This window comes from Salmo trutta, chromosome 36, assembly GCF_901001165.1.
Source record: "Salmo trutta chromosome 36, fSalTru1.1, whole genome shotgun sequence".
In the NCBI taxonomy this organism is placed as follows: domain Eukaryota; kingdom Metazoa; phylum Chordata; class Actinopteri; order Salmoniformes; family Salmonidae; genus Salmo; species Salmo trutta.
Window position 1 is genome coordinate 37,510,670 of NC_042992.1, and position 21,442 is coordinate 37,532,111.

Here is a 21,442-nt window from a genome sequence, read left to right on the forward strand (position 1 = left end):
CTCATACTCTCAGTCCCAGACATCGCATGCACTGTGACATCCTTATCTGATTTCTGGATGTCCCAGTGGTCCCACCCTGTACTTTGAAAAAGAACAATAGTGTGTAATGGTTCTAATTTGAGTCAAATGGCATCTCTTATTCACTTTATGGTCAACTAAATCATTTGTCTTTGGGATTATTGCAATGCAACTTCATTTCTTTGCTTTTATTTTTTGTTACTCAGGATCTTGGCAAGGTTTTTACATGGTGAAGTAGGATACATACGTGTTTCTTTGGACCGGTCTCCTCTCTGGCAAAGTAGATCATATGCTCCAGGCCACGGTTCTTAGGAAGTGGAAATGGTCCTGTCTCACATCTGCTCTTTTGGTTGTGCACTTTATGCTCCTCTGATGAATCTGACACGTGTTAAGGACAATAGGACACAGTGACTATCGCCATCAGGGTATCTACTCAATTACAGAAAAAGATATTCAGTTATAGAGGTATACAGTATAAGTACTCTTCGGTTTCAACTTCACTTAATGCTGAACATTCGTGTAATCCTGACCAATCTGGAAGACAAAAGAAAGAGGCGTAGTTTTTATTGGAGCCATTTGAATGGCAAGAACACACTGCTCAAGTTACACATTTGTTGAATTTGGTCATTATTTGTAAATTCAATAGTGGTAAAAACATGTTTGCCATCTGCCGCCTCCACCTTAGTTCAGCATTCAAGTAAACATCATTAACCTTTCATCAAAATACTCATACAGGTCATTTCTATCGGTGATTCAAAATGTCCCTGCTTTGAAGTGTAAGGAAGACACACATTTAACACTGTTGCATAAACCTAAATGTTTCTTTTTGAAAGCCTACTTTCTGTCTCTTCTTTCCCAGACTCTCCTCCTTCTGCAGTAGCTTCATGAGGATGGCTTTCCCTACCTGTTTCCCTGTCTGTAGAGATATACAACAGAGCATAAAAATGTGTGTGTGTGTGTAGATGTTTTTAACTATACTTGTGGGGACCAGAAGTCCCCACAAGAATAGTAAATGAACAAAAATTGTCCCCACAAGGTCGAATACTATTTCTAGGGGGTTTAGGGTTAAGGTTAGAATTAGGTTTAGGGTTAGGAGCTAGGCTTAGTTTTAGGGTGAGGGTTAGCAGCTAGGGTTTGGTTTAGGGTTAAGGTTACATTTTCAAGTTAGGTTTAAGGTTAGGGTAAGGGTTAGGTTTAGGGGTTACGGAAAAAAGCATTTTGGATGGGATTGAATTGTGTGTCCCCGCAACGTCCCCACTAGGTTAATTGTACAAGACTGTGTGTGTGTGTGTGTGTGTGTGTGTGTGTGTGTGTCTGTGTGTGTGTGTAGCGTTCTCAGGTATACAGCACCTGGATACATATACATTGCATTGCATTCACATAAACAAAATAAACTGTACATTCACACACACTTCATGAATTTCCTCCGCACAAAATTCCCCCAAAGGGTGTAATTGTGTAAACAACGTTGTGATGTGCTGATAAGGTTCAACTTTGATACAGCTGAACATTCAATGCTAACAGTTTGTTGGGGTGAGAGAGGACAGATGATATGAAGAGGAGCGCAGGCATCCTATCTCACCTCTGTCATCTCAAAGATGCTCTCTGGGTCCAGGCTGCCGCCTCCCACCTTCCTGACGCAAGTGACCGTCCCCTTGTGGGTGACAGAGATGATCAGGCTGACCACTGAACACACCTTCTCCTGCAGTGTGGCATCCACCACAAATAAAAGACAGTGACTAAATTGACCAAACTCATAAAAGGAATGAAATAAACGAAAACGTGTTTCTCATAAGGTTAGCATAGGTTGTGCACTCTGCAAACAATGTGTCCACTCCGACAATGAGAACGGGAAGACTGGAATAATAATAACATAAATTACCTTAACCAAAGTAACAAACATTGTAGATTAGACATTCTACGAATTAACGGTAAATGTACTACTGGTGATATGTAATTGGGAATTGATATACACTAACAATCAAACGCAAACAATTCACACAATGAAGTTATGAAACAATTAAAGAGCACAAGCTGGCGGGAGAGAGCGCACTGGAGAAGTGCATCTGGGCGCATGGTCAATCCAACGTCTGCATTGGCCATGCAGCGTTTATGGTGACGTGGCCTCCGCAGAAGTCAAGAGCGTTCATGTTTCTTGCGCTTCACAGAGCAGTGCAGAGCTGTTGTCATATAAGTGAGTTTGTGTTCATACAGGATGGCCTCTGAATGCCTCTGGAGGCTTAGCAATTGCGTCAAACCCTCCACATGGAGCCTCCCTCCTACCACATTTTTGGATCAAGCATAAATTGGCTTTTAGTCTAGGCCTGCGCAATGGATTAGTTCCCTGAGATGGGCGCAAATACATATATATATATATATTTGTTACTGCTCGCCTAAAACAATCTCGGTCGACTAATTGGGGTCAGCCCTAACTGTTACAGAATCATAACAATAAAGATAAAACAAATTATAATAAATACGAAAATAAATCATTTAAAGTTTGAAAAGTGTATCAATGCTGAATAGCGAGATGCAGACAGTCCATTTGGCCGTGCCAACGTTCTTCTCATCTTTGTCCATTACAATATTAAAACTTGTCCCCACGGATGACATTCCCCTTGTCTGCTTCTTTTCACTATACTCGTTCTCCTGTAACTTTCGTTTTACTTAAATGAAAAAGGACTATATCTTCGCAATCAACAGTAGCCTAGGCCAAGGTTCATTTCACTCGCTCTCTCCTCAGCAGCAGGCGTACGTGAGGTAAGCAGCCGGAACCAGTTTCAGCTATACGTTTTATTAAATTGTAATTGGCTGACATGGATAACGAGTTCGCGCAGTTCTCATCACCTTAGACGTTAAATTAACAGAGAATGGGTCCTGTCGGTAAATCAATTTTAATTGTACATGCCCGAGGCCTGTGGCAACTATATTGAACAAAATATATAAATGCAACATGCAACAATTTCAAAGATTTTACTGAGTTAGAGTTCATATAAGGAAATAAGTTAATAGAAATAAATAAATTAGGCCCTAATCTATGGATTTCACATGACTGGGAATACAGATATGCATCTGTTGGCCACTGATACCTTAAATTAAAAGGTAGGGGCATGGATCAGAAAATCAATCAGTATCTGGTGTGACCAATGTTCTCCTGCAGCAAGACACATCTCCTTCCCATAGAGTTGATCAGGCTGTTGATTGTGGCCTGAGAAATGTTGTCCCACTCCTCTTCAATGGCTGTGCGAAGTTGCTGGATATTGGCGGTAACTGGAATGTGCTGTCGTAAATGTTGATCCAGAGCATCCCAAACATGCTCAATGGGTGACATGTCTGGTGAGTATGCAGGCCATGGAAGATATGGGACAGTTTTAGCTTCCAGGAATTGTGTACAAACCTTGCGATATGGGGTTGTGAACTATCATGCTGAAACATGAGGTGATGGCGGCGGATGAATGGCACGACAATTGGCCTCAAAATCTCATCACAGTATCTCTGTGCATTCAAATTGCCATTGATAAAATGCAGCTGTGTCGTTGTTCATAGTTTATGCCTGCCCATACCATAACCCACTGCCACCGTAGGACACTCTGTTAACAACGTTGACATCAGCAGACCCCTCTGCAGTTGTGAGGCCGGTTGGACGTACTGACAAATTCTCTAAAACAACGTTGGAGGCGGCTTATGGTAGAGAAATGAACATTGAATTATCTGGCAACAACTTTGGTAGACATTCTAGCAGTCCAGCATGCCAATTGCACGTTCCCTCAAAACTTGAGACATCTGTGGCATTGTGCTTCTACACCTGCATTGCTTGCTGTTTGGGGTTTTAGGCTGGGTTTCTGTACAGCACTTTGAGATATCAGCTGATATAAGAAGGGCTATATAAATAAATTTGATTTTGATTTGATTGTGTTGTGTGACAAAACAGCACATTTTAGAGTGGCCTTTTATTGTCCCCAGCACAAAGTGCACCTATGTAATGATAATGCTGTTTAATCAGCTTCTTGATATGCCACACATGTCAGGTGGATGGATCATCTTAGCAAAGGAGAAATGCTCACTATGTAAACAGATGTAAACAACTTTGTGCACAACATTTTAGAGAAATAAGCTTTTTGGGTATATGGAACATTTCAGGGATCTTTTATTTCAGCTCATGAAACATGGGACCAACACTTTACATATCGAGTTTATATTTTTGTTGAGTGTATATCAGACCCACCAAGACCTGAGACAAACCTCTGTATTTAGGAAGGATCCCGGGATCTCGGAATTTCAGGTGTGTTGGACCTTGAAGACCTATACCTGGAAAAGAGTGACCTATGCCTAGCCAATCGGAATGTCAAAACACAGCAGATACTGTGGCAGCATACAGAAAGATAGTTTTGTAACAGTCTAATCTAATGACAGTGTGGCAAACAAGGCAACATTGATCATTATGAAGTGTTCAGGATGTTGAAATAGGAGTGCATTAGTGTAAACATTTGACATTTTAGTAATATAGCAGACGCTCTTATCCAGAGCGACTTACAAATAGTGCACTCATCTTAAAGTAGCTAGGTGAGAAAACATATCACAATCTTAGCAAGTACATTTTGTCTCAACAAAGTATTTACGTGTGGCTGAAATAGCTGAATCCACTCATTTGAAGGGGTGTCCACATACTTTGGTATATATAGTGTAATATAATACCGGCAGGCCTACTATAGGGCTACTTGCACTCAAACCATGAAAAGGTCAAACCAGAGGGCAAACCATTACGCAAAATGTAATTTAATGCTGCAATATAATAACCTGTTTGTATTTTACCCATAAACATTGAGCAATGATTGACTTACTTTTGATATTACCCCAATAAAGTTAAGAAACTTTTATGAAGGTTTGGTGTGGTATGGCTAGTATTAGGCTTAGCTCCTGCAGGCCCATGAAGGCAGAGTGCAACCGGAGCACCAACTGACTCAGGGTGAACCTTGAGGTGGGGAAGAATGTTTTAGGCCTACCAGAGTTACTCCTTTAATCTAACAATACAATGCTTATCTTTATTTAAAAAAAAATAACGAATTTGCCTCCTTCTGTACGCCTACATCTGTATAGCAGTAGTAGCCTATCTGACAAGGATAAAGAATGCATCTCGGGAACATAGCGCCTGCATATCTCTACCTTTCCATCTGCCTCTCTAGGGCTAGGCCTAAGCTTCGCTTCCTTTATATTCCTTTTTAAAATATCAATATCATACAGTAGACGTCGAACAATTTGTACAGGGTGTTGCTCAACTCCATGCCCAGCTCATCACCACCCCGACCCCCAAACTCTGCTGTGGCATTGGCAGAGCTAGGATAGGGACAGGAAGAGGGCGACTCATCATAGATGACTCGTTACAACACTACCTCCAGAGTCCCTCATATTAGAATTATACTGTACTCGACCAGAAGCAACAATGCACTCACCAATCAACAAAAAACTCCAGGTAGCACTCACCTGGGACAATTATTTCACGCAAAAAAAAAACTAAACATGAGCATGTAGCAATATCTTTCAGAATGAAACCTACCCACAAACCATGCATAATATACCCTTTTTCGGCCTCACTGACTTGTACAGTGTCCATGATGCACCAACACGCGTGTTTTTTCAGCTGTCTCACGTCATCAAAGAGCGGCAAAAGGGCATAGATGATATATATATATATATATATATATATGCTTCTTATTATACCTCAGTGCCTGAACCTATTTAGATTGTTCCTGGATCAGTGTACAAATCAACACAGTTCTTCCATTCGATTCTACTGCACACATTTTAGTATGTATTTTTTTGGACCGTTTAAATTGGTACTTTATAGCCTTTCAGATAACATGTGAATGATTTAGGTTCTTACGCATTCAAACTCAGACAATTTTTTTGGTAGATTTTTCTTCGACTACTGCTATGTTTAATTTCGACATATTTTTATGAACAAAATAGCAATAGCTATTTCTCAAAGGTGAGCAAAATAGATTTACCAGGACTACTTTATAGTGCAGTGGGAGTTTAAATTGACTTAGCTACATAGTCCAAAGACCGGCAGATGGCGATATTGAGTAGTTTCATCTTACCGTCCAAATGGAATACATACAGCCAGCTATACACTCCTATCCCTCATGGACTGGTTCATACATAAAACATTTCTTCGTCAACTCGATTTAATGGCGAGAAAAGCGGGGAAAATATGTGTACTTTCTTTATAAAACACCACTTTCCACAACCATGCTAGAGCGGCTAATGCCTAGGAATGCTAGTCCTGGTGTGTAATCATTAAGCTGATTCTGTTGCAAAAGGTTTACTCCAGATGGAAAATTCAAACGAGAGTTTCTATTGGACAAATTCAGGCAGGTCCCCATTTCGTCTGCTTCCGTTTGGTTCTTAAACAGTAAACGTTTCCATAATGAATACACCCCTAGATGTTGTGTATTGCATTCAGCCAATCAGGTTACAGTAATCTGTTGTTTATCCCTGTCTGAATACAGGGCAGATCATCAGGAAGTAGCATTAGCCACTAGCAAGGTGGTGAAAAATGTATTTCATAAAGAAAGTATGCATATTTTCCACGTTTTTTTACATTCCTTCTCGCAATTAAATCGAGTTAAGGAGGAAATCAATGCATTTGCAGCCGGATTGGAGAATGTTTGATGTACTTACTGGTCCACTGGGGGATATGTATACACTATATAGACAGCTGCATGCGTTTGCTTTGGACGGTAAGATGAAACGACTCATATCGCCATCTGTCGGCCTTTAAACTATTAGTTACACTGATAGCCTAGGTCGGTTTTTAGTAGATTGGTAGGGAAATATGTTCCTAGATCTGCTTGCAGAGGCAACAAAGATACTGTTAACTAAGGGGCCGGTGTTTGGAACGCCAGAGGACCTTTGGAGCTCACATAAATCTTGTGCATGGAAGGCAGGGCACTTCCTGTTTTTTCCTTGCTTGCGAAAGAGCTTTCTAGATTAAGTAATGAGGGAAACGGGCACCCACCCAACCAGGATGAACGACTCATATCGCACATATGGGAACTTTCATATGAATAACCGGAACATCGAAACCAAGTGGGTTTTGTAGTTTAACGATGGACTTGACACGTTAAGTGTGACTCGTGAGACACATCAAGGGGGGTGTACTGCTAACTAACCCCACGCTAGCAAGGCTAACTAGTTAGCTAACTATCTACAATCAACTACTACGACTTGCTGTCGTGAATGGTGTACCCTAAGCTAACGTTAGCGTGCCAGACATTCAAAAAGAGGACTATTCTCTGAAAATTCTTTCCTCGACCACGAAAGGGGTGAGTTGAAATCATCATGGTTGTTTCTAACGTTACCAAGCTAGCTAACTAAATTAGCAAGCGTATTACTAGCCAAATCAAACCACCAAATCTGTGAAACAAAGCTAATCCTTGGACCTACCTAGCTAGCTACACACACATGCATTAGACTACACAGTGCCCCCCCCCCCCCATCTCATCCCCTGGTGTCTCCCACATAAGTTACAGTTTAGTAGCCTAGTGTCTGCCTACTACCTAGCTAGCATTAGATTCTGAATCTGACAGAATCGAGATGATTTTCATTAGTACAGCTAGCTAATGAACCATGTTACATTGCAATTCTAGCTCAATAACGGTGATTGTGACTTGACAGGTCAATTTACCATTTTTATTCAATTTTGGTCATTTTACTACTACTGCCAGTGGATTTTTTTTGTTAGGAAAATCTCCAAATGAATAGATATGGTTGCAATATCATCAATACCAGATCAATATCGCCATCTGCCGGCCTTTTGCCTAGGATTGCGTCTCTTCAACTGCAGAAAATCTAGGATTTCTAGTGCGCCAGAGTACTTATCTGCTATGGGAATTCCATACTGAAAACTTTCTACACGGTTCTTGATACAACCATTTGCTGTTTATTGTTAATCGAAATACAACATTTTAACAATTAAACTAAGGACAAGACCGATCATTGTGATCAACATAGCAAAGGCTTCCTACATTAAATCTAGACTTTTAGATAAGACCCTTGACATGCTTATGTAAGTCAAGGGCTGCCAGCAGAGGTTATACATGCAAGTCACATCAGCCTGTTAATTAACTGCTATTTCATCCTATTGAGCCACATCCCTCCTCCACTCCCATCTTTCACTCCCATTCTCCTGTGCTCTCTTCCTCTGTGTCTACCATCATTCCTCAGTTTTATTCATTACTGTTGGAGGCATACAAGCAGCAGGGCATCCTGCATCCCCATAAATCATTTATTAAACTGATGCCTCATTCAGCTGTATAGCGCTCGTACAGTATAGTGCTCACAATCCACTCTTCCATAATGGTTCATTGGTCCATTGAAGTTGTTAGTGTCATATCTATTAGACATTATGTTTATTAATACTGGAGTCTCAGTTGAATTCTGAGACTTAAGGCTAAATGTGTGACTTGTCAACTATTGCTTTCTTGAACAATGGCAGTTTTGTGAAAGGAGTTTCTGCTGTAAGACAAAGACGGTACTATAGTCAATCGGTTCATTCAGGATAACAGCAGCATGTCGTTCAGTGGAGGAGTTTATACACTCCCACTTCCAGTCAACCACAAAAGAGCATTGATTTAGCAGATAGTAACTAATCGATGCTTGCCTCGCAGTGTTTTTCTTGAAAGTGCTTTTGCTTGTGTACAAATGCCGAAGCAGCTATAGTGAATTCATTATGTAGCATCGTCCTTGGTAACAGGTTGTCACTGGATTCATGCAGCAGCAAGAGATGTTTACAGTACAACGTTTTTGTATGGTTCCTGACTTATTGGGTTTTAATGAAACAGTATTTATGATGTAGTACAATAGATACTGTTAGTTTTGTTCACTCTATGGGAGTGACACCCTCAGTCATCTCTCAACATTGATTCACCTACGAGTTGTTCTGATACAATATGACCGATGATACCACATTGTTTTTTAAAATGTTGATTTAGCCCAACGCTCTAACCACTAGGCTACCCTGCTGCCCCGTCTACAATGACGGCCTACCCCGGATAAACGCTCCCCTAACCCAGACGATGCTGGGCCAATTCTGTGCCGCCCTATGGGACTCCCTATGGCTAATCATAAAAGTGAGATTACACAGAAAATACCAGTGAATTGGCCACGTGGATGGATGAAATTCTGACCTCTTATAGGCCAGATTTCAGAGGGGGGGGAGTTTTCCCTAGCCATTGGGCTTCTACATCTGCTTTGCTTGCACTTTGGGGTTTTATGCTGGTATCTGTATAAGCACTTTGTGACAAATGCTGATGTAAAAAAGAGCTTTATAAAAGACATTCGATTGATAAATACATTTGAAAGGCAGTGTGTTTGTTTATTTTAGGAATACTCAGCTGTTTTTAACTTGCAGTTTCTTAATATTTTTGGACATAAAGGACATTTTTATTACGCTGACTTTCTGTTTCTAGTGACTGTGGGCCTAAACTGACCACAGGGACATTTTCGACCAGGGTAATTGAATTTAAAGACTTTAGAATACTTAAACAGACTAACAGGAACTTCATAAACTCTCCCCTCGCCGTCTCTTCTCTCACTCCCTTTGTCTGTTATTGTCTGTTTGCACAGACGGTTGATTTGCATGTCAAAGTTGATACGTCGCCACATTTCAGATGAGTTTAATTAAAAGACAACACATTTTCTAGGTGTCTAGCCTTTTCATTTTGTTCCAGTCTACAACACCACGTTTAAACAAATAACAGAAAAGAGACCACATTACAATACTGTCTGAACAGACAATGAAACATTGACGCCTCACTTTCTTCTCTCTTCTGTATACACCTGTAGTTTCTCACTTCCCTCCTCTCTATATGTTTACACCACAACGACAGCTCATACCAACAACACAGAAAATGCAATGCAACATTGGCACATCAGACACCACTTCATTGACACACCTGTATCTGTAGCCTGTCCCTAACCGTCCAAACCCTTCTCTCCCAGCAGCATGCGGCGAGAGCTGCATCCGTTCTAGAATGAAGAAGAGCCCGGCAAACCGTTGCAGGGACATCGAGAGGCAAGCCGGCTACCTGCAGCCCGAGCACTGCGCCCCTCCCCCGCCCCTCCCCCGCTCCGGCGCCATGTGGTTCATCCGCGACTGCTGCGGCATCGTGTGCGGCGTCATCACCTGGTGCCTGGTGTTCTACGCCGAGTTCGTGGTGCTCTTCGTCGTGCTGCTGCCTGCCAAGAACCTGCTCTATAGTCTAATCAACGGGGCACTGTTCAGTACCCTCGCCTTCCTCGCCCTGGCCTCACACGCCCGGGCCATGTGCACAGACCCGGTTAGTCTGGCTGTCTGTCTGTCAGTGACTCTGTAGCTTTGTTCCAATCGTCTCTCCTTCCCCCTAAAAGTGTGCACTTGTTCACGTCCCTTCACTGATTTTAAAAGGAAATGACTGGAATTAAAAACATATATGGTGGACATTCCCACGAGCCCATGCCTCCACCAATCCAATGCTTTTAGATTTGTGGGCAGTAGTGAACGAGTGCACACGTCAGGAGAAAGGAGATATTGCGACTCACCCAGTGAGTGGACTCTCAGGCGAAACTGTCAAATGTAGAGCTTTCAATCTTGAAATAAGTTGTCCTCCCAAGAAAACCTGCTTGTCGAGAACTTCAAAACTGTGTATTGGTTTCAGATACGTGTGAATGCCCCTGTCCTAACCCGTGTCTCTATCCCAGGGTGCGGTGCCTAAAGGGAACGCCACCAAGGAGTTTATCGAGAGCCTGCACCTCAAGCCTGGTCAGGTGGTCTACAAATGTCCCAAGTGCTGCAGTATCAAGCCCGACAGAGCTCACCACTGCAGGTTCTGTACAGGACTAGTCTAGAGAGCCCTGTCCCATTCCACTTGTTTTCTTCAAATGTTCTTTCCCGCCACTGTTGTTCAGCCTCAGCCCTGCTGCATTACTTCTACCCACTGGTACTTACTAGATGGCTAAGAAGGAGTTCCCCGGACTTTGAAGTGCTTTGAACCTAGTTTCAAGGGACGAAAATGGCTAAAAACAAAGTTGAATTAGGAAAAAGGAGCAACCCTTGGTATATATATTTGATCAAAATAATGTCAATTGATGTGACGTACAGGATGGTATCATGGTATTTATACTATACACTTGTTCCACCTTCGGAGAATGCCATGGTATCAGAGCACCTCTATTTAAGCATATTGCAGCCTTTGCAGCTCCATAGGGCAGCTGATTGGTGATGATGTCTCAGGGCCTAGTTGAGATGTCAGTCTGCTACCCTCAGATAATATACATCCTCTGACTCTCCTGTGTGACGGAGAGTACAGTCCGGCTTAGCAGGTTATTCCCATCTCTCACCTCCATCAATGTCAACATGGCGTTTGTCCCAAATGGAACCCTATTCCCTATATAGTGCACCGGGCCCTTAGGGCTCTGGCCAACAGTAGAGCACTATATATAGGGTTCCATTTGGGATGCAGTCAGTGTGTACCGTGCAACTAGGAGTGGCGTGTCTCTCCCCTCTCTGCTGCGTTGGTGTGTGTGTGTTTTGAGTTTTTCTGATAATTAGCTATGCATTCTGGCTGGTCTTCATACACCCAGAAGGAGCAGCGTGTGTAGGTCACGGTTTGGACCATATTTCCACGCCTCTTCTGTATGTGGCTATGCCCTGCTTTCATGTCATCTCCTCGTGTGCGTGCTCCTCGCAGTGTGTGTAAACGCTGTATCAAGAAGATGGACCACCATTGCCCATGGGTAAACAACTGCGTAGGAGAGAAGAACCAGAAGTTCTTTGTGCTTTTCACAGTGAGTGTGTAGCCTCGAGCGACTCCGACATGCTGCTATTACTCAAACACACATTCACTACAAGCCGTTGTTCACTCACTCACGTGAGATGTTGCCGGTGTCCAAGCATTCAAACCTTTTAGTTAACGCCGACTAATTCAACTATCCATCTCCTCCTACAAACCTGTCAACTTTCCCTCACATTCACCAATACATCACATTATTCAAAATCTTGACAAAAATAAGAGTTGCATTTTCAAAATAAGAGTCCTGCACGGTTAAATAATGTAATGTAATGTTACTACGATATTCTTTGTCTCCCTTCAGATGTACATTGCACTGATATCCCTCCATGCCCTGGTCATGGTTGCCTTTCATTTTATCTTCTGTTTTGAGTCAAACTGGACGAGTGAGTACCATGCTGTTCCGCTATGTATTAGCATGCTTTGCCAAATCCACCATACTGTTTTTTTAACTCTGCGTGGTAAGTCTGCAACAGAGAAACACGTTTAATGGATTTGGTGTTGTGATTTCCATTTGTAACTATATTCATTTCCATTTCTTCAAGTGTCATTTTGTCTTCCTCTCCGGTACCCAGATTGTTCTCCTTTCTCATCCTTTGATTGGCTCACTTTGTTAGAGCATGACTTAATTGGTCAATTTACCTGATACATACAAGATTTCAACTTTTGGCTCACCTTTCCTGCCCCCTGAGTCCTAAGATAATACTTACCTGATGAGAGGGAATCCAGCCCACCTGTCCTCTGCTTCCAGACCATCAGTGCCCTCCAGTTTAAACCTTTCTCTCCCTTCTCTTCTCCCTCCCGCCCTCCCTCCCTCGGCCCTCCCAAGAGTGCAGTGCATTCTCTCCTCCAGCGACCGTCATCCTCCTCATCCTCCTCTGCTTTGAGGGACTCCTCTTCCTCATTTTCACCTCAGTGATGTTAGGGACCCAGGTCCATTCCATCTGTACCGATGAGACGGTAAGTGAACTGAACACACTACCAGCAACCCTTTGCTCCCATTCACTCCCTCACTCAGTGCTCCTCTCTACCTTCTTAACTGTCGCTGTTTAGCAGGGTTGGGGTCAATTTCAATTCAGGAAGTAAACTGGAATTAGAATTTCAGCTTACTTCCTGAATTTAAATGGAATTGACCCCAACCCTGCTGCTTAGTGCTTAGATTCATATTGCCTGTAGCTTTATTCAGGGTCTTAAGAGAACTGTCCCAAAGATGTATACAGTAAGTAGCCAGGATTATGTTGAGACATCATTATTGCCCCTGCTGATGTTTTGCATGTTGTTGGATCTTATCTACAGGGCATAGAGCACTTGAAAAAGGAGGAGAGGAGATGGGCTAAAAGGACAAAGTGGATGAACATGAGGGTGGTATTTGGCCATCCGTTCTCTATAGCCTGGCTAAGTCCCTTTGCAACCCCTGACCACGGGAAGGCAGACTATTACCAGTACGTTGTCTGAGACGGGAAGCCATGCTCCAGCACCCATGCTACCAGCTTGTCTTTCAGGGTGCGGACTGATGATGCGTACGGGCGATAGTCTTCCCACCGCCTGGCTTCACTGAGCATGAACTCTTCTGACCCTTTTTTTTGTTGTCATTTTTCTTTGTGAAAAAAATCTTTTTTTCTGCTTGCTTTGAATACCTGCCACACATTTGGATATCTGTATGAAGTATAATCTATTTTCCCTTCTGTTTACAATCACTGCCATGCCCTACAAAACCATGAACTGTAAAATGCCTCTCTGCTTTTCTCACGTTTACCAATGAAGAAAGCACTTACTGATGTAACCTGGCCAGAGCCTGTATCTGAGCTGGCTAAAAACTGGGCTTTGCCTTTGGGATAGAAACGGAAATGTAAATGCTCTTAAACCCAAAGTATTTCCTGTATTTGGTCATTTCCTGTTTAAGGACTAGGCCTAAACAAAGCAAACGCATGAGCTGAATTCATATTGTTTTCGTCCGCTGAAAAGCCAATCAGTTCCGATAGGCAGATTTTTGTCTTCCAATGTTGCAGTACCTCTGCCTTTCCATAACGTAGCCTAAATGGTGTAAGCTATAGCTTTGGTGCCACACTGTTGGAGTACTGATGGCCCACAAGGCATTACGTTTGAGGTTTAGAACAGCCAAATCTTTTGCTGCAAGCTGCAGATTCTTTGCCTTATAGGACAGTGCATCATGGACAATGGCAATTGGGTAAAGAGATTTTTGTAACTCTGTAACCTTAAGTTGAATAGGGTATTTGCTTCCTTTCACTGGCTATCAGTCATATCTATTTGCACGACAGGTCCCCTCCAAAAGTCATGACAGGATGAAGATGAGATTGGGAACAACAATGGATTGAAAGTCCAACTGTGGAACCGGCTGGTGACAGTGGATGGTTCTGTTGTTCCACTGTGTGGCATGATGTCTTACTGGCTGGTGTATGTGACAACTGTTTCTATAGAAAAATGATCACGATGCCTTCTGAGATTTTTCAATTGGTCACCCAATAACTAGAAAACTGGTCAATGAAATGTAAATATTATTTTCTACTTATTTTAACAGAAGCATGCACCCAAGTGTAATTCCCTGTGTTCACTTAATGGAATTTGTAAATGTCATGTAAAAAAAAAACAGGCTATCAGCTTGACATTCTGTTTATGAATCTGGCACAGTTAAGCTTTGTGGAGCAAACATTGGTGATGCAATTTAGGCCAGTGGAACATGTGCATTGAAGCCTGAAAGACCATACTGCCTGGAAGTAGACTTTTTTTTTTTAAAGTCACCATTGTGTACAATGCTAGCTAATTCAAACTTAGACACAGACCGGTCTCCTAGATACATAGAAGTCGAAGTTGTTTGCCTCGGGACAATTAGGCATCGATTGCAAACAATCAAGCCTCATTCAAAGCAGATACTTCAGTGAAAAAGCCTTTTTGTCTGTGAGAAAGTTATAACACAATCACTTGTGTCCACGAGCCTTACTGTAGAAAGAATATGGGCTGTTGGTGACGAATAGAACGACTATGGCTTGTGTCCCAAACGGCACTCTGTTCCCTATAGAGTGCACTACTTTTGACCAGGCCCACAGGGCTGTAGTCAAAAGTAGTGTACTGTGTAGGGAATAGAGTGCCATTTGAGAGACATCCTAATTTATGTGGGATATTTTTGCTGCCATTTTCTCTGGTTTACGACCCACAAAATTGTTTGCTAATTACATTTAGAATACAGAGTGCATTGGCAAGGCATGGATGCCATTTAAAGTGTATGGACCACATTTATAGATTTTTATGCTATAGTATAAAGAATCAATTAAGATTGAATGTAATGCTACTTTTAGTGACTTGTATTGTGAAAGTCACCTTTTCTAAGCTGTTTTTTTTTTTTACCGAATGGGTGACTTTAAAGTTTAAGATGCTTCAATCAAATCTACTACTGTCTCTTTCTGATTTGATGCACATTTTTTTTTATTTTAAAGTGGTACACTCTAAACTACCTATATCTCAATACTGCCATATCCTGCTTGAACTGATGAACCCTTATTATCTCTATGTAGTGACTATCACATATCTCATCAAATACTGTGATTAAAGTTGACTGTCTTATCAGAATGAATGCTTCTCCAACAAGACCGAATATTTAATTTTTTTAAATGTGCTTTTGCAGCTCATTCCAGTTTACCTTTCAACTAATTATCAGCTGATCATGTACAATATCAGCATGCCTCACAGGCATGTATTAATTATTTGTAGATCTGTGTACTGGAGTGGGAAGTTCTTGAATCTGATTCATGTCTGTCTGCCAGAGACTTTGAGGAGAGACAGAAGTAATGGGGTACATGAGGTTCCTTAGGAAGAGGCTGGCTTAAAGCTCATGTTACCCCAGCCCCTTTCATTACATTAAAGGTAGACTCAGCTATATGACATGGATGCACAAAGTAAACCGCATAGCGGGTCAAGTTCTGCAACAACTAAGATCGTTGAAGAGCGAACCCATGCACAGATACTGTGTGAGAGTAAAGTTTTGCATTTCACTCATTGCTTGTGGCAATGTCATTTTGCTCAGTCTACCTTTTTTAATTACTATCAATCAGATCAGAAGCACTAAGACCTTGTCCTACTCATTAACACAGGATATGCCGGGAAGTTGTCAAATCTATCCTTTTCTGTTCTGACAAAGGGACTGGTATTCTCTGTCTCTATATTTATACACTTTTTAAACACACACTTGCTGTAAATAGATGATTCACAATGTGCATCTCTTTGACATGTTTATCCGAATGCAAAAGTTTAAGTTACTTTCATATGGAAATTATTATATATTATTATTACAATAAATGTATTGTTTTAAAAAAAAAAAAATGGTCGTCCGTTATTAAAGGGATTGTTCACTCAATGTATTTTGGTAGATAAAGTGAGAGTTTGAGTGAACTATCCCCTTTAAGACTGTATCCAGGTAGAAACTATACTGTACCTGTGGAATTGGGAGTGTAGTGTTGCATTCTGAATGACCTTTATGTTTTCATAGGCCTATTTTCTCTGTACAGTTTGAATTTATTGTATGCCTTACTTGGTATGCTAATAGCACACTGGCCTTTGTCGGAGTCAATTTATTAGCTAATCTGAGAAGTTTGCTGGACTAATCTTATAAATGCTGCCTGTATGTGCATCTCTTTCCATTGATGGTAGTTTAATTTTAGATGAGTCATTCAAAATAATGAATAATTTATCAACATAAAAGTTCACTTTCCTAGATGAGGTTTATTCAACATTGTGCGCCATCAAATTGAAAATATTGACATTTACAAATGTTAGTTTAAAATAGGTTGTTAGACTAGATATGGTTCATAAAAAGAGATTTAGGTCTGCCCAAACACATGTTTCTCTCTGCATCTGTTGTCCAAGAAATGACAGTTTGCACATACTGCTGCTGCGTGTGACAATCTAATTCTATTGGCTAACAGCCATTTTCTGAGACTTCCTCACTTATCATACACAATTTACTAAGAGCCAAGCAACATATTCAAAGGATGGGGAGGTGGATTGTCCAAGTAACCATTTCAAGGATTCTTAATACATTTTTATTTATAATACATTCCCTTTCTTTATTCCTCTTGTAGGGCCCCCGTGCTGCACTAATCAGGCATATGCACGTCCCAAACTAATCTCTACAGTTTCTAATATCCATATCTACAGTATACTCCTTCAAACAAATGTGTCCCATTCAGGGGCTGGCGACAAAAGAAAAGTTTCACGTAACCACTATGCTAATGCCTTTGATTCCTCTTGCCCTTGGTGACAGTGGCTTCACAGGTAAATGTTTATCGTCAGTTTAGACTGACTGGAGAACACAGGAGAAATGTCGGCACCAATTTATCCCGTCCTGATTCAATAGCATAGGTAGTCACATTGCCAGGGAAGTGGATTACATTACATACAAAACCTGCAGTCTGTAATGTACTGCAACTGGATGGAGAACCGATTTCATAGTGTGCGTTCTTCTGCATTTATACAGACATCTCATCATCATCATCGTCTAATAGATACAGTCAGAATACAGGTAGCTACTATTAGTTGTTGCATGCATGTGATATGTATAAAAAAAATAAAAAATAAAAACTGGGAAAGTTTGATCGTATAGTAAAGTTGTAAAGTCAAACTCCTGTCTACAGTAACGTTTGTTGTCGGTATTACGCACAAAGCCCATTTCCACAATAGCACATCACAGTGTTAAGGAATATCAGGGAAGTACACTGTTGTAGTACAAACATGCTAGTAATAGAACACCCCTTTCTGTAGTTCGGTTCGAAACCCCACAGCAACATTTGACCTTTTGGAAGTCTTGGAAGATGCAGAGGGAGGGACTGTGCTACGGGATGGTTCCCTTACCCCGAGGATAACCTCAAACTGGTTTTAATTGCAATGGGAAACTAGGATGGACATTGTACATGACACAGGTCTACAGCTGAAAAACAAAAGCTGGTGGCACTCAATTAAAAGGCCAGACATTGGAGTAACTGTTGTTTGGACTCCATATTAAGTCAGAATTAAGCCAAAGGGAATAAGCGATAGTTCACTCCAAAATTTAAGTTGAGGTCAGACGTGGGCTAATGTCAAGAAGTCCAGGCCGTCTACTGTGTAGATCCAGCTCTGTGCCTCAACTCCAAATGAATTGTAAAGACAGGCACTCTCTAAAAAAGTATTAAGTTAGACGGTGCCTATCCTTTCCATTCATTGGAGTTGGTCTCATCTCGACATTAGACCACTTTTGAGGTTTGAAAATGTCTTACATATTTTGATTTTGGAGTGAACTAAACCGTATCACTTTACAGGCAGCTGAGAAGGTCACTAGGATTTTTTGGGCCACATAGCAGTTTGACTTCACACTGCATTGACAGAGCCTGGCTGTGGTTACAGTGGATACCAGGCAGGATCAACATATTTGTGTACTTTGGTTTGATTTATTTGGGTTTAGACCTTGTTAGGAACTTTCTTTTAGACATTTGCTATAAAGGCAGGCTAGGCCAAACCTCCTCAGAATCCACAAAACGTGTGAGGGTCAAGCCCTCAATATATTCAGCTACAAACATGATACAACAGAAGTTCCTATCAAGGCCATGAAGTGTATTCTCTGAGCCACATCATGTATGATACTGTAATAAGCTATGAGAATATCTATGTGTTTGCGGTATTTGCGCGTATCTAGCAGTAGCAGCATTTGTGAGACTTATCACTTCGGTTCACACATCACCTTGAACATGCAATGTCGGTGTGGAAGTCTACAGTGCGTGTCATCTTAGGATAGGTGAGCAAAATAAAGCTTTTGTGATCTGAAGCTGAGTGTAAGCATGGCGAAGAATCGATGGCAAGCACACATTGGTGAGGATGTCAAAGTGTTTCAAACGATAAATCACTATGTTCCTTACATGGTATGTTTTGACAGTGCTTTACCTTCCAAAGTTGCCATGACTGCCATTCACCCGAGAAATGCTATTGTTTGTCACAGATAGTAGGCTATAGGTTGCATTACTGGTTTCTTTCTATATCACTTCATGAGTCGTGCCTTCCGGGCAGGTTGTCATTCGTCCTTCCTGGCTCGGTCGCTGGGGGCCGCCCTCTGAAGCACCAGGAGGCCAGAGAACGTGAGGGAGATTCCCACCCACCACAACGCAATCTGGGTCTCCCCGAAGATAAGCTGCCCCAAAAAGGCCTATGGCACAATACAGGTATTTCAATGTAGTGCACTTACTTCTCTGTATTGTTGACAACACTTAAAAAGGAAAATCTGTGTTACGTTTATTAATTCAAACCATACCCTTGCAGGCTATTAGGCCTATTCATTATTTACAAGTCATTTTAAGTGTCTTGTCCACAGGGAAACACGTACTTACAGAAGATACGAAGTTGGAAGCAGTAGTGGTCACAGTGGTTCGGGTGGAGGAGGAAGAGTACCGGAGCGCCTTAGCGAGGAACGTCCACATCACAGCATTACAGGTGAAGAGCAGCCCCCCACAAAGCAGCCTCAGTGGGATGTGTAGCTGAAACAAACACACGAACAATATGAATGAAAACAACGTTGTTTTGGACTTGAGTCACATCAAATAGTTCAGCTGCATTCCATGGATTTGGGGCCTATTTGTCTTGATATATATATATATCTTTTTTTTTGTACATGCATTTACCTAACGGCTATATAAATAAATAATATGGCTAATAAATGAACCTTAAAATCATGTCACCACGTACCCAACGTCATGAAGGTCATTTCAAGCAGCCCCAATTAACAATACGATATTGACATTGAATGGAACATTGTCCATACGTTAAACCAGACTCACATTCGGCCGCAATAAATAAAATGATAGATTACATATATGAAAATATCTTCCTTTAACACAAACATACATGATGTAATACTGCACTAGGTATGTCGTTCAATCACGCGTGTACGACACGAGCTTGACACACAGCATGCGCCTGTCCAGCAGAGAGATGCTGATGCTGAGCGCAAGAGCTGGAATCTGGACCCCTAAACTCATCACTGGAAAACCCCAAACTTCACTTCTCGCGGACGAATTGCTTCGCTAACAAATTGACATCTACATTATTCAAAGCCACCCAAATCCCATCGCGTTAATAATTCAGGCACTTAAACGGCAGCGATTCCTCACCCAGTCACAAGCGGTAGTTTCGTCGGGTTGTCTAAATTTCCGTTGCTCTCCCCATATTCGTAGCCCCGTTTCACATACACCTTTTAGGTAATCGGCTCCAAGTGACAGCTTTGCAGATGAAGATGCGACAGCCCCGAGAAACCCCGCCAGAAGCGCATAGAAAACGCCGGGGAACATATTGACAACCGAGGCACATATTTTTCTAATCCATCACATTTCTACAGCGGTATTGAGCCGAGAGTGCGGGCAGAATCTGTAGGCTACTTCCTACCAACAACCGTCCCGAGGCAGCCACACCAATCAAAATACTTTGTCAGCGAGTAGGTGCATGACGTGGTTGGACAAAATAACTCCACAGCTGTGTAGCATTGTGGGATGAGTAGTTTATTAAGCGGTATCACGTGTTTAGGAATTCTGTTGATATTGGATAAGAATGTATTTCTTGCAGGAATCTTTAGGTCTGTGAGTGAGTTCTCGTCCCTCAAATGCAAGACCCAATTAATAATAATATAAATCATATCAAATCAAACTGTATTAATCAAATCAAATCAAATGTATTTATATAGCCCTTCTTACATCAGCTGATATCTCAAAGTGCTGTACAGAAACCCAGCCTAAAACCCCAAACAGTAAGCAATGCAGGTATAGAAGCACAGTGGCTAGGAAAAACTCCCTAGAAAGGCCAAAACCTAGGAAGAAACCTAGAGAGGAACCAGGCTATGAGGGGTGGCCAGACCTCTTCTGGCTATGCCGGGTGGAGATTATAACAGCACATGGCCTAGATGTTCAAATGTTCATAAATGACCAGCATTGTCAAATAATAATAATCATAGTAGTTGTCGAGGGTGCAACAAGACAGTAACACAAGAGTAAGTGTCAGTTGGCTTTTTCATAGCCGATCTTTGAGAGTATCTCTACCGCTCCTGCTGTCTCTAGAGAGTTGAAAACAGCAGGTCTGGGACAGGTAGCACGTCCGGTGAATAGGTCAGGGTTCCAGCAGGTCTGGGACAACAGGTCTGGGACAGGTAGCACGTCCGGTGAACAGGTCAGGGTTCCATAGCTGCAGGCAGAACAGTCACATGCGCCCGAATACAACAAGTGTAGACCTTACAGTGAAATGCTTACTTACGAGCCCCTAACCAATAATGCAGTTTTAAAAAATGTGGATAAGAATAAGAAATAAAAGTAACAAATAATTAAAGAGCATCAGTAAAATAGCAATAGCGAGACTATATACAGGGGGGTACCAGTGGGGACACCGGTTAGTTGAGGTAATATGTACATGTAGGTAGTTATTAAAGTGACTATGCATAGATGATAACAAGAGAGAGTAGCAGCGGTGTAAAAGGGGGGGCAATGCAAATAGTCTGGGTAGCCATTTGATTAGATGTTCAGGAGTCTTATGGCTTGGGGGTAGAAGCTGTTTAGAAGCCTCTTGGACCTAGACTTGGT

At 41.7% G+C, this 21,442-nt stretch overlaps 3 protein-coding genes across 4 annotated transcripts; 1 reads left to right on the forward strand and 2 right to left on the reverse strand.

Annotated features, from left to right (window-relative positions):
• Positions 1-12: 12 nt before the first annotated feature.
• On the reverse strand, positions 13-1,921 carry LOC115176142 (exosome complex component RRP42-like). Its single transcript, XM_029735975.1, has 5 exons — positions 1,901-1,921; positions 1,601-1,771; positions 857-934; positions 549-552; positions 13-396 (listed from the first exon to the last, which is right to left on the reverse strand). The coding sequence occupies exons 1-5, from the start codon at positions 1,919-1,921 to the stop codon at positions 221-223; spliced, it is 450 nt and encodes a 149-aa protein (XP_029591835.1). The 3' UTR covers positions 13-220.
• Positions 1,922-6,779: 4,858 nt separating this feature from the next.
• On the forward strand, positions 6,780-16,181 carry LOC115176032 (palmitoyltransferase ZDHHC3). 2 transcript variants are annotated; one of them, XM_029735762.1, is made up of 7 exons: positions 6,780-7,343; positions 10,021-10,358; positions 10,759-10,883; positions 11,748-11,844; positions 12,151-12,232; positions 12,676-12,806; positions 13,143-16,181. In XM_029735762.1, exons 2-7 carry the CDS (start codon positions 10,053-10,055, stop codon positions 13,299-13,301), a joined length of 900 nt encoding a protein of 299 aa, XP_029591622.1. In that variant the 5' UTR covers positions 6,780-7,343; positions 10,021-10,052; the 3' UTR covers positions 13,302-16,181. The 2 variants fall into 2 exon arrangements, with proteins under 2 accessions (XP_029591622.1, XP_029591621.1); XM_029735761.1 differs by having other exon boundaries at positions 6,781-7,343; positions 10,024-10,358.
• A 379-nt stretch (positions 16,182-16,560) lies between these two features.
• On the reverse strand, positions 16,561-20,277 carry LOC115176033 (transmembrane protein 42). The gene is made up of 3 exons (XM_029735763.1): positions 19,991-20,277; positions 19,211-19,357; positions 16,561-19,029 (listed from the first exon to the last, which is right to left on the reverse strand). Exons 1-3 carry the CDS (start codon positions 20,165-20,167, stop codon positions 18,898-18,900), a joined length of 456 nt encoding a protein of 151 aa, XP_029591623.1. The 5' UTR covers positions 20,168-20,277; the 3' UTR covers positions 16,561-18,897.
• Between the last annotated feature and the right edge of the window lie 1,165 nt (positions 20,278-21,442).

Bases quoted from the DNA above. Each gene is read 5' to 3' on its own strand.
- LOC115176142 (XM_029735975.1), bottom strand. From the start codon at position 1,921: ATGTTTGTTACTTTGGTTAAG. The intron at 1,772-1,900 runs GTAATTTATGTT...TCCTTTTATGAG, and splicing joins TGTTTGTTACTTTGGTTAAG to TTTGGTCAATTTAGTCACTG. The intron at 935-1,600 runs GTGAGATAGGAT...ATATCTCTACAG, and splicing joins GCATCTTTGAGATGACAGAG to ACAGGGAAACAGGTAGGGAA.
- LOC115176032 (XM_029735762.1), top strand. From the start codon at position 10,053: ATGAAGAAGAGCCCGGCAAACCGTTGCAGGGACATCGAGAGGCAAGCC. The intron at 10,359-10,758 runs GTTAGTCTGGCT...TCTCTATCCCAG, and splicing joins GGGCCATGTGCACAGACCCG to GGTGCGGTGCCTAAAGGGAA. The intron at 10,884-11,747 runs GTTCTGTACAGG...TGCTCCTCGCAG, and splicing joins GACAGAGCTCACCACTGCAG to TGTGTGTAAACGCTGTATCA.
- LOC115176033 (XM_029735763.1), bottom strand. From the start codon at position 20,167: ATGTTCCCCGGCGTTTTCTATGCGCTTCTGGCGGGGTTTCTCGGGGCT. The intron at 19,358-19,990 runs GTGAGGAATCGC...TGTTTGTTTCAG, and splicing joins AAACTACCGCTTGTGACTGG to CTACACATCCCACTGAGGCT. The intron at 19,030-19,210 runs GTAAGTACGTGT...ATTGTGCCATAG, and splicing joins CTTCCAACTTCGTATCTTCT to GCCTTTTTGGGGCAGCTTAT.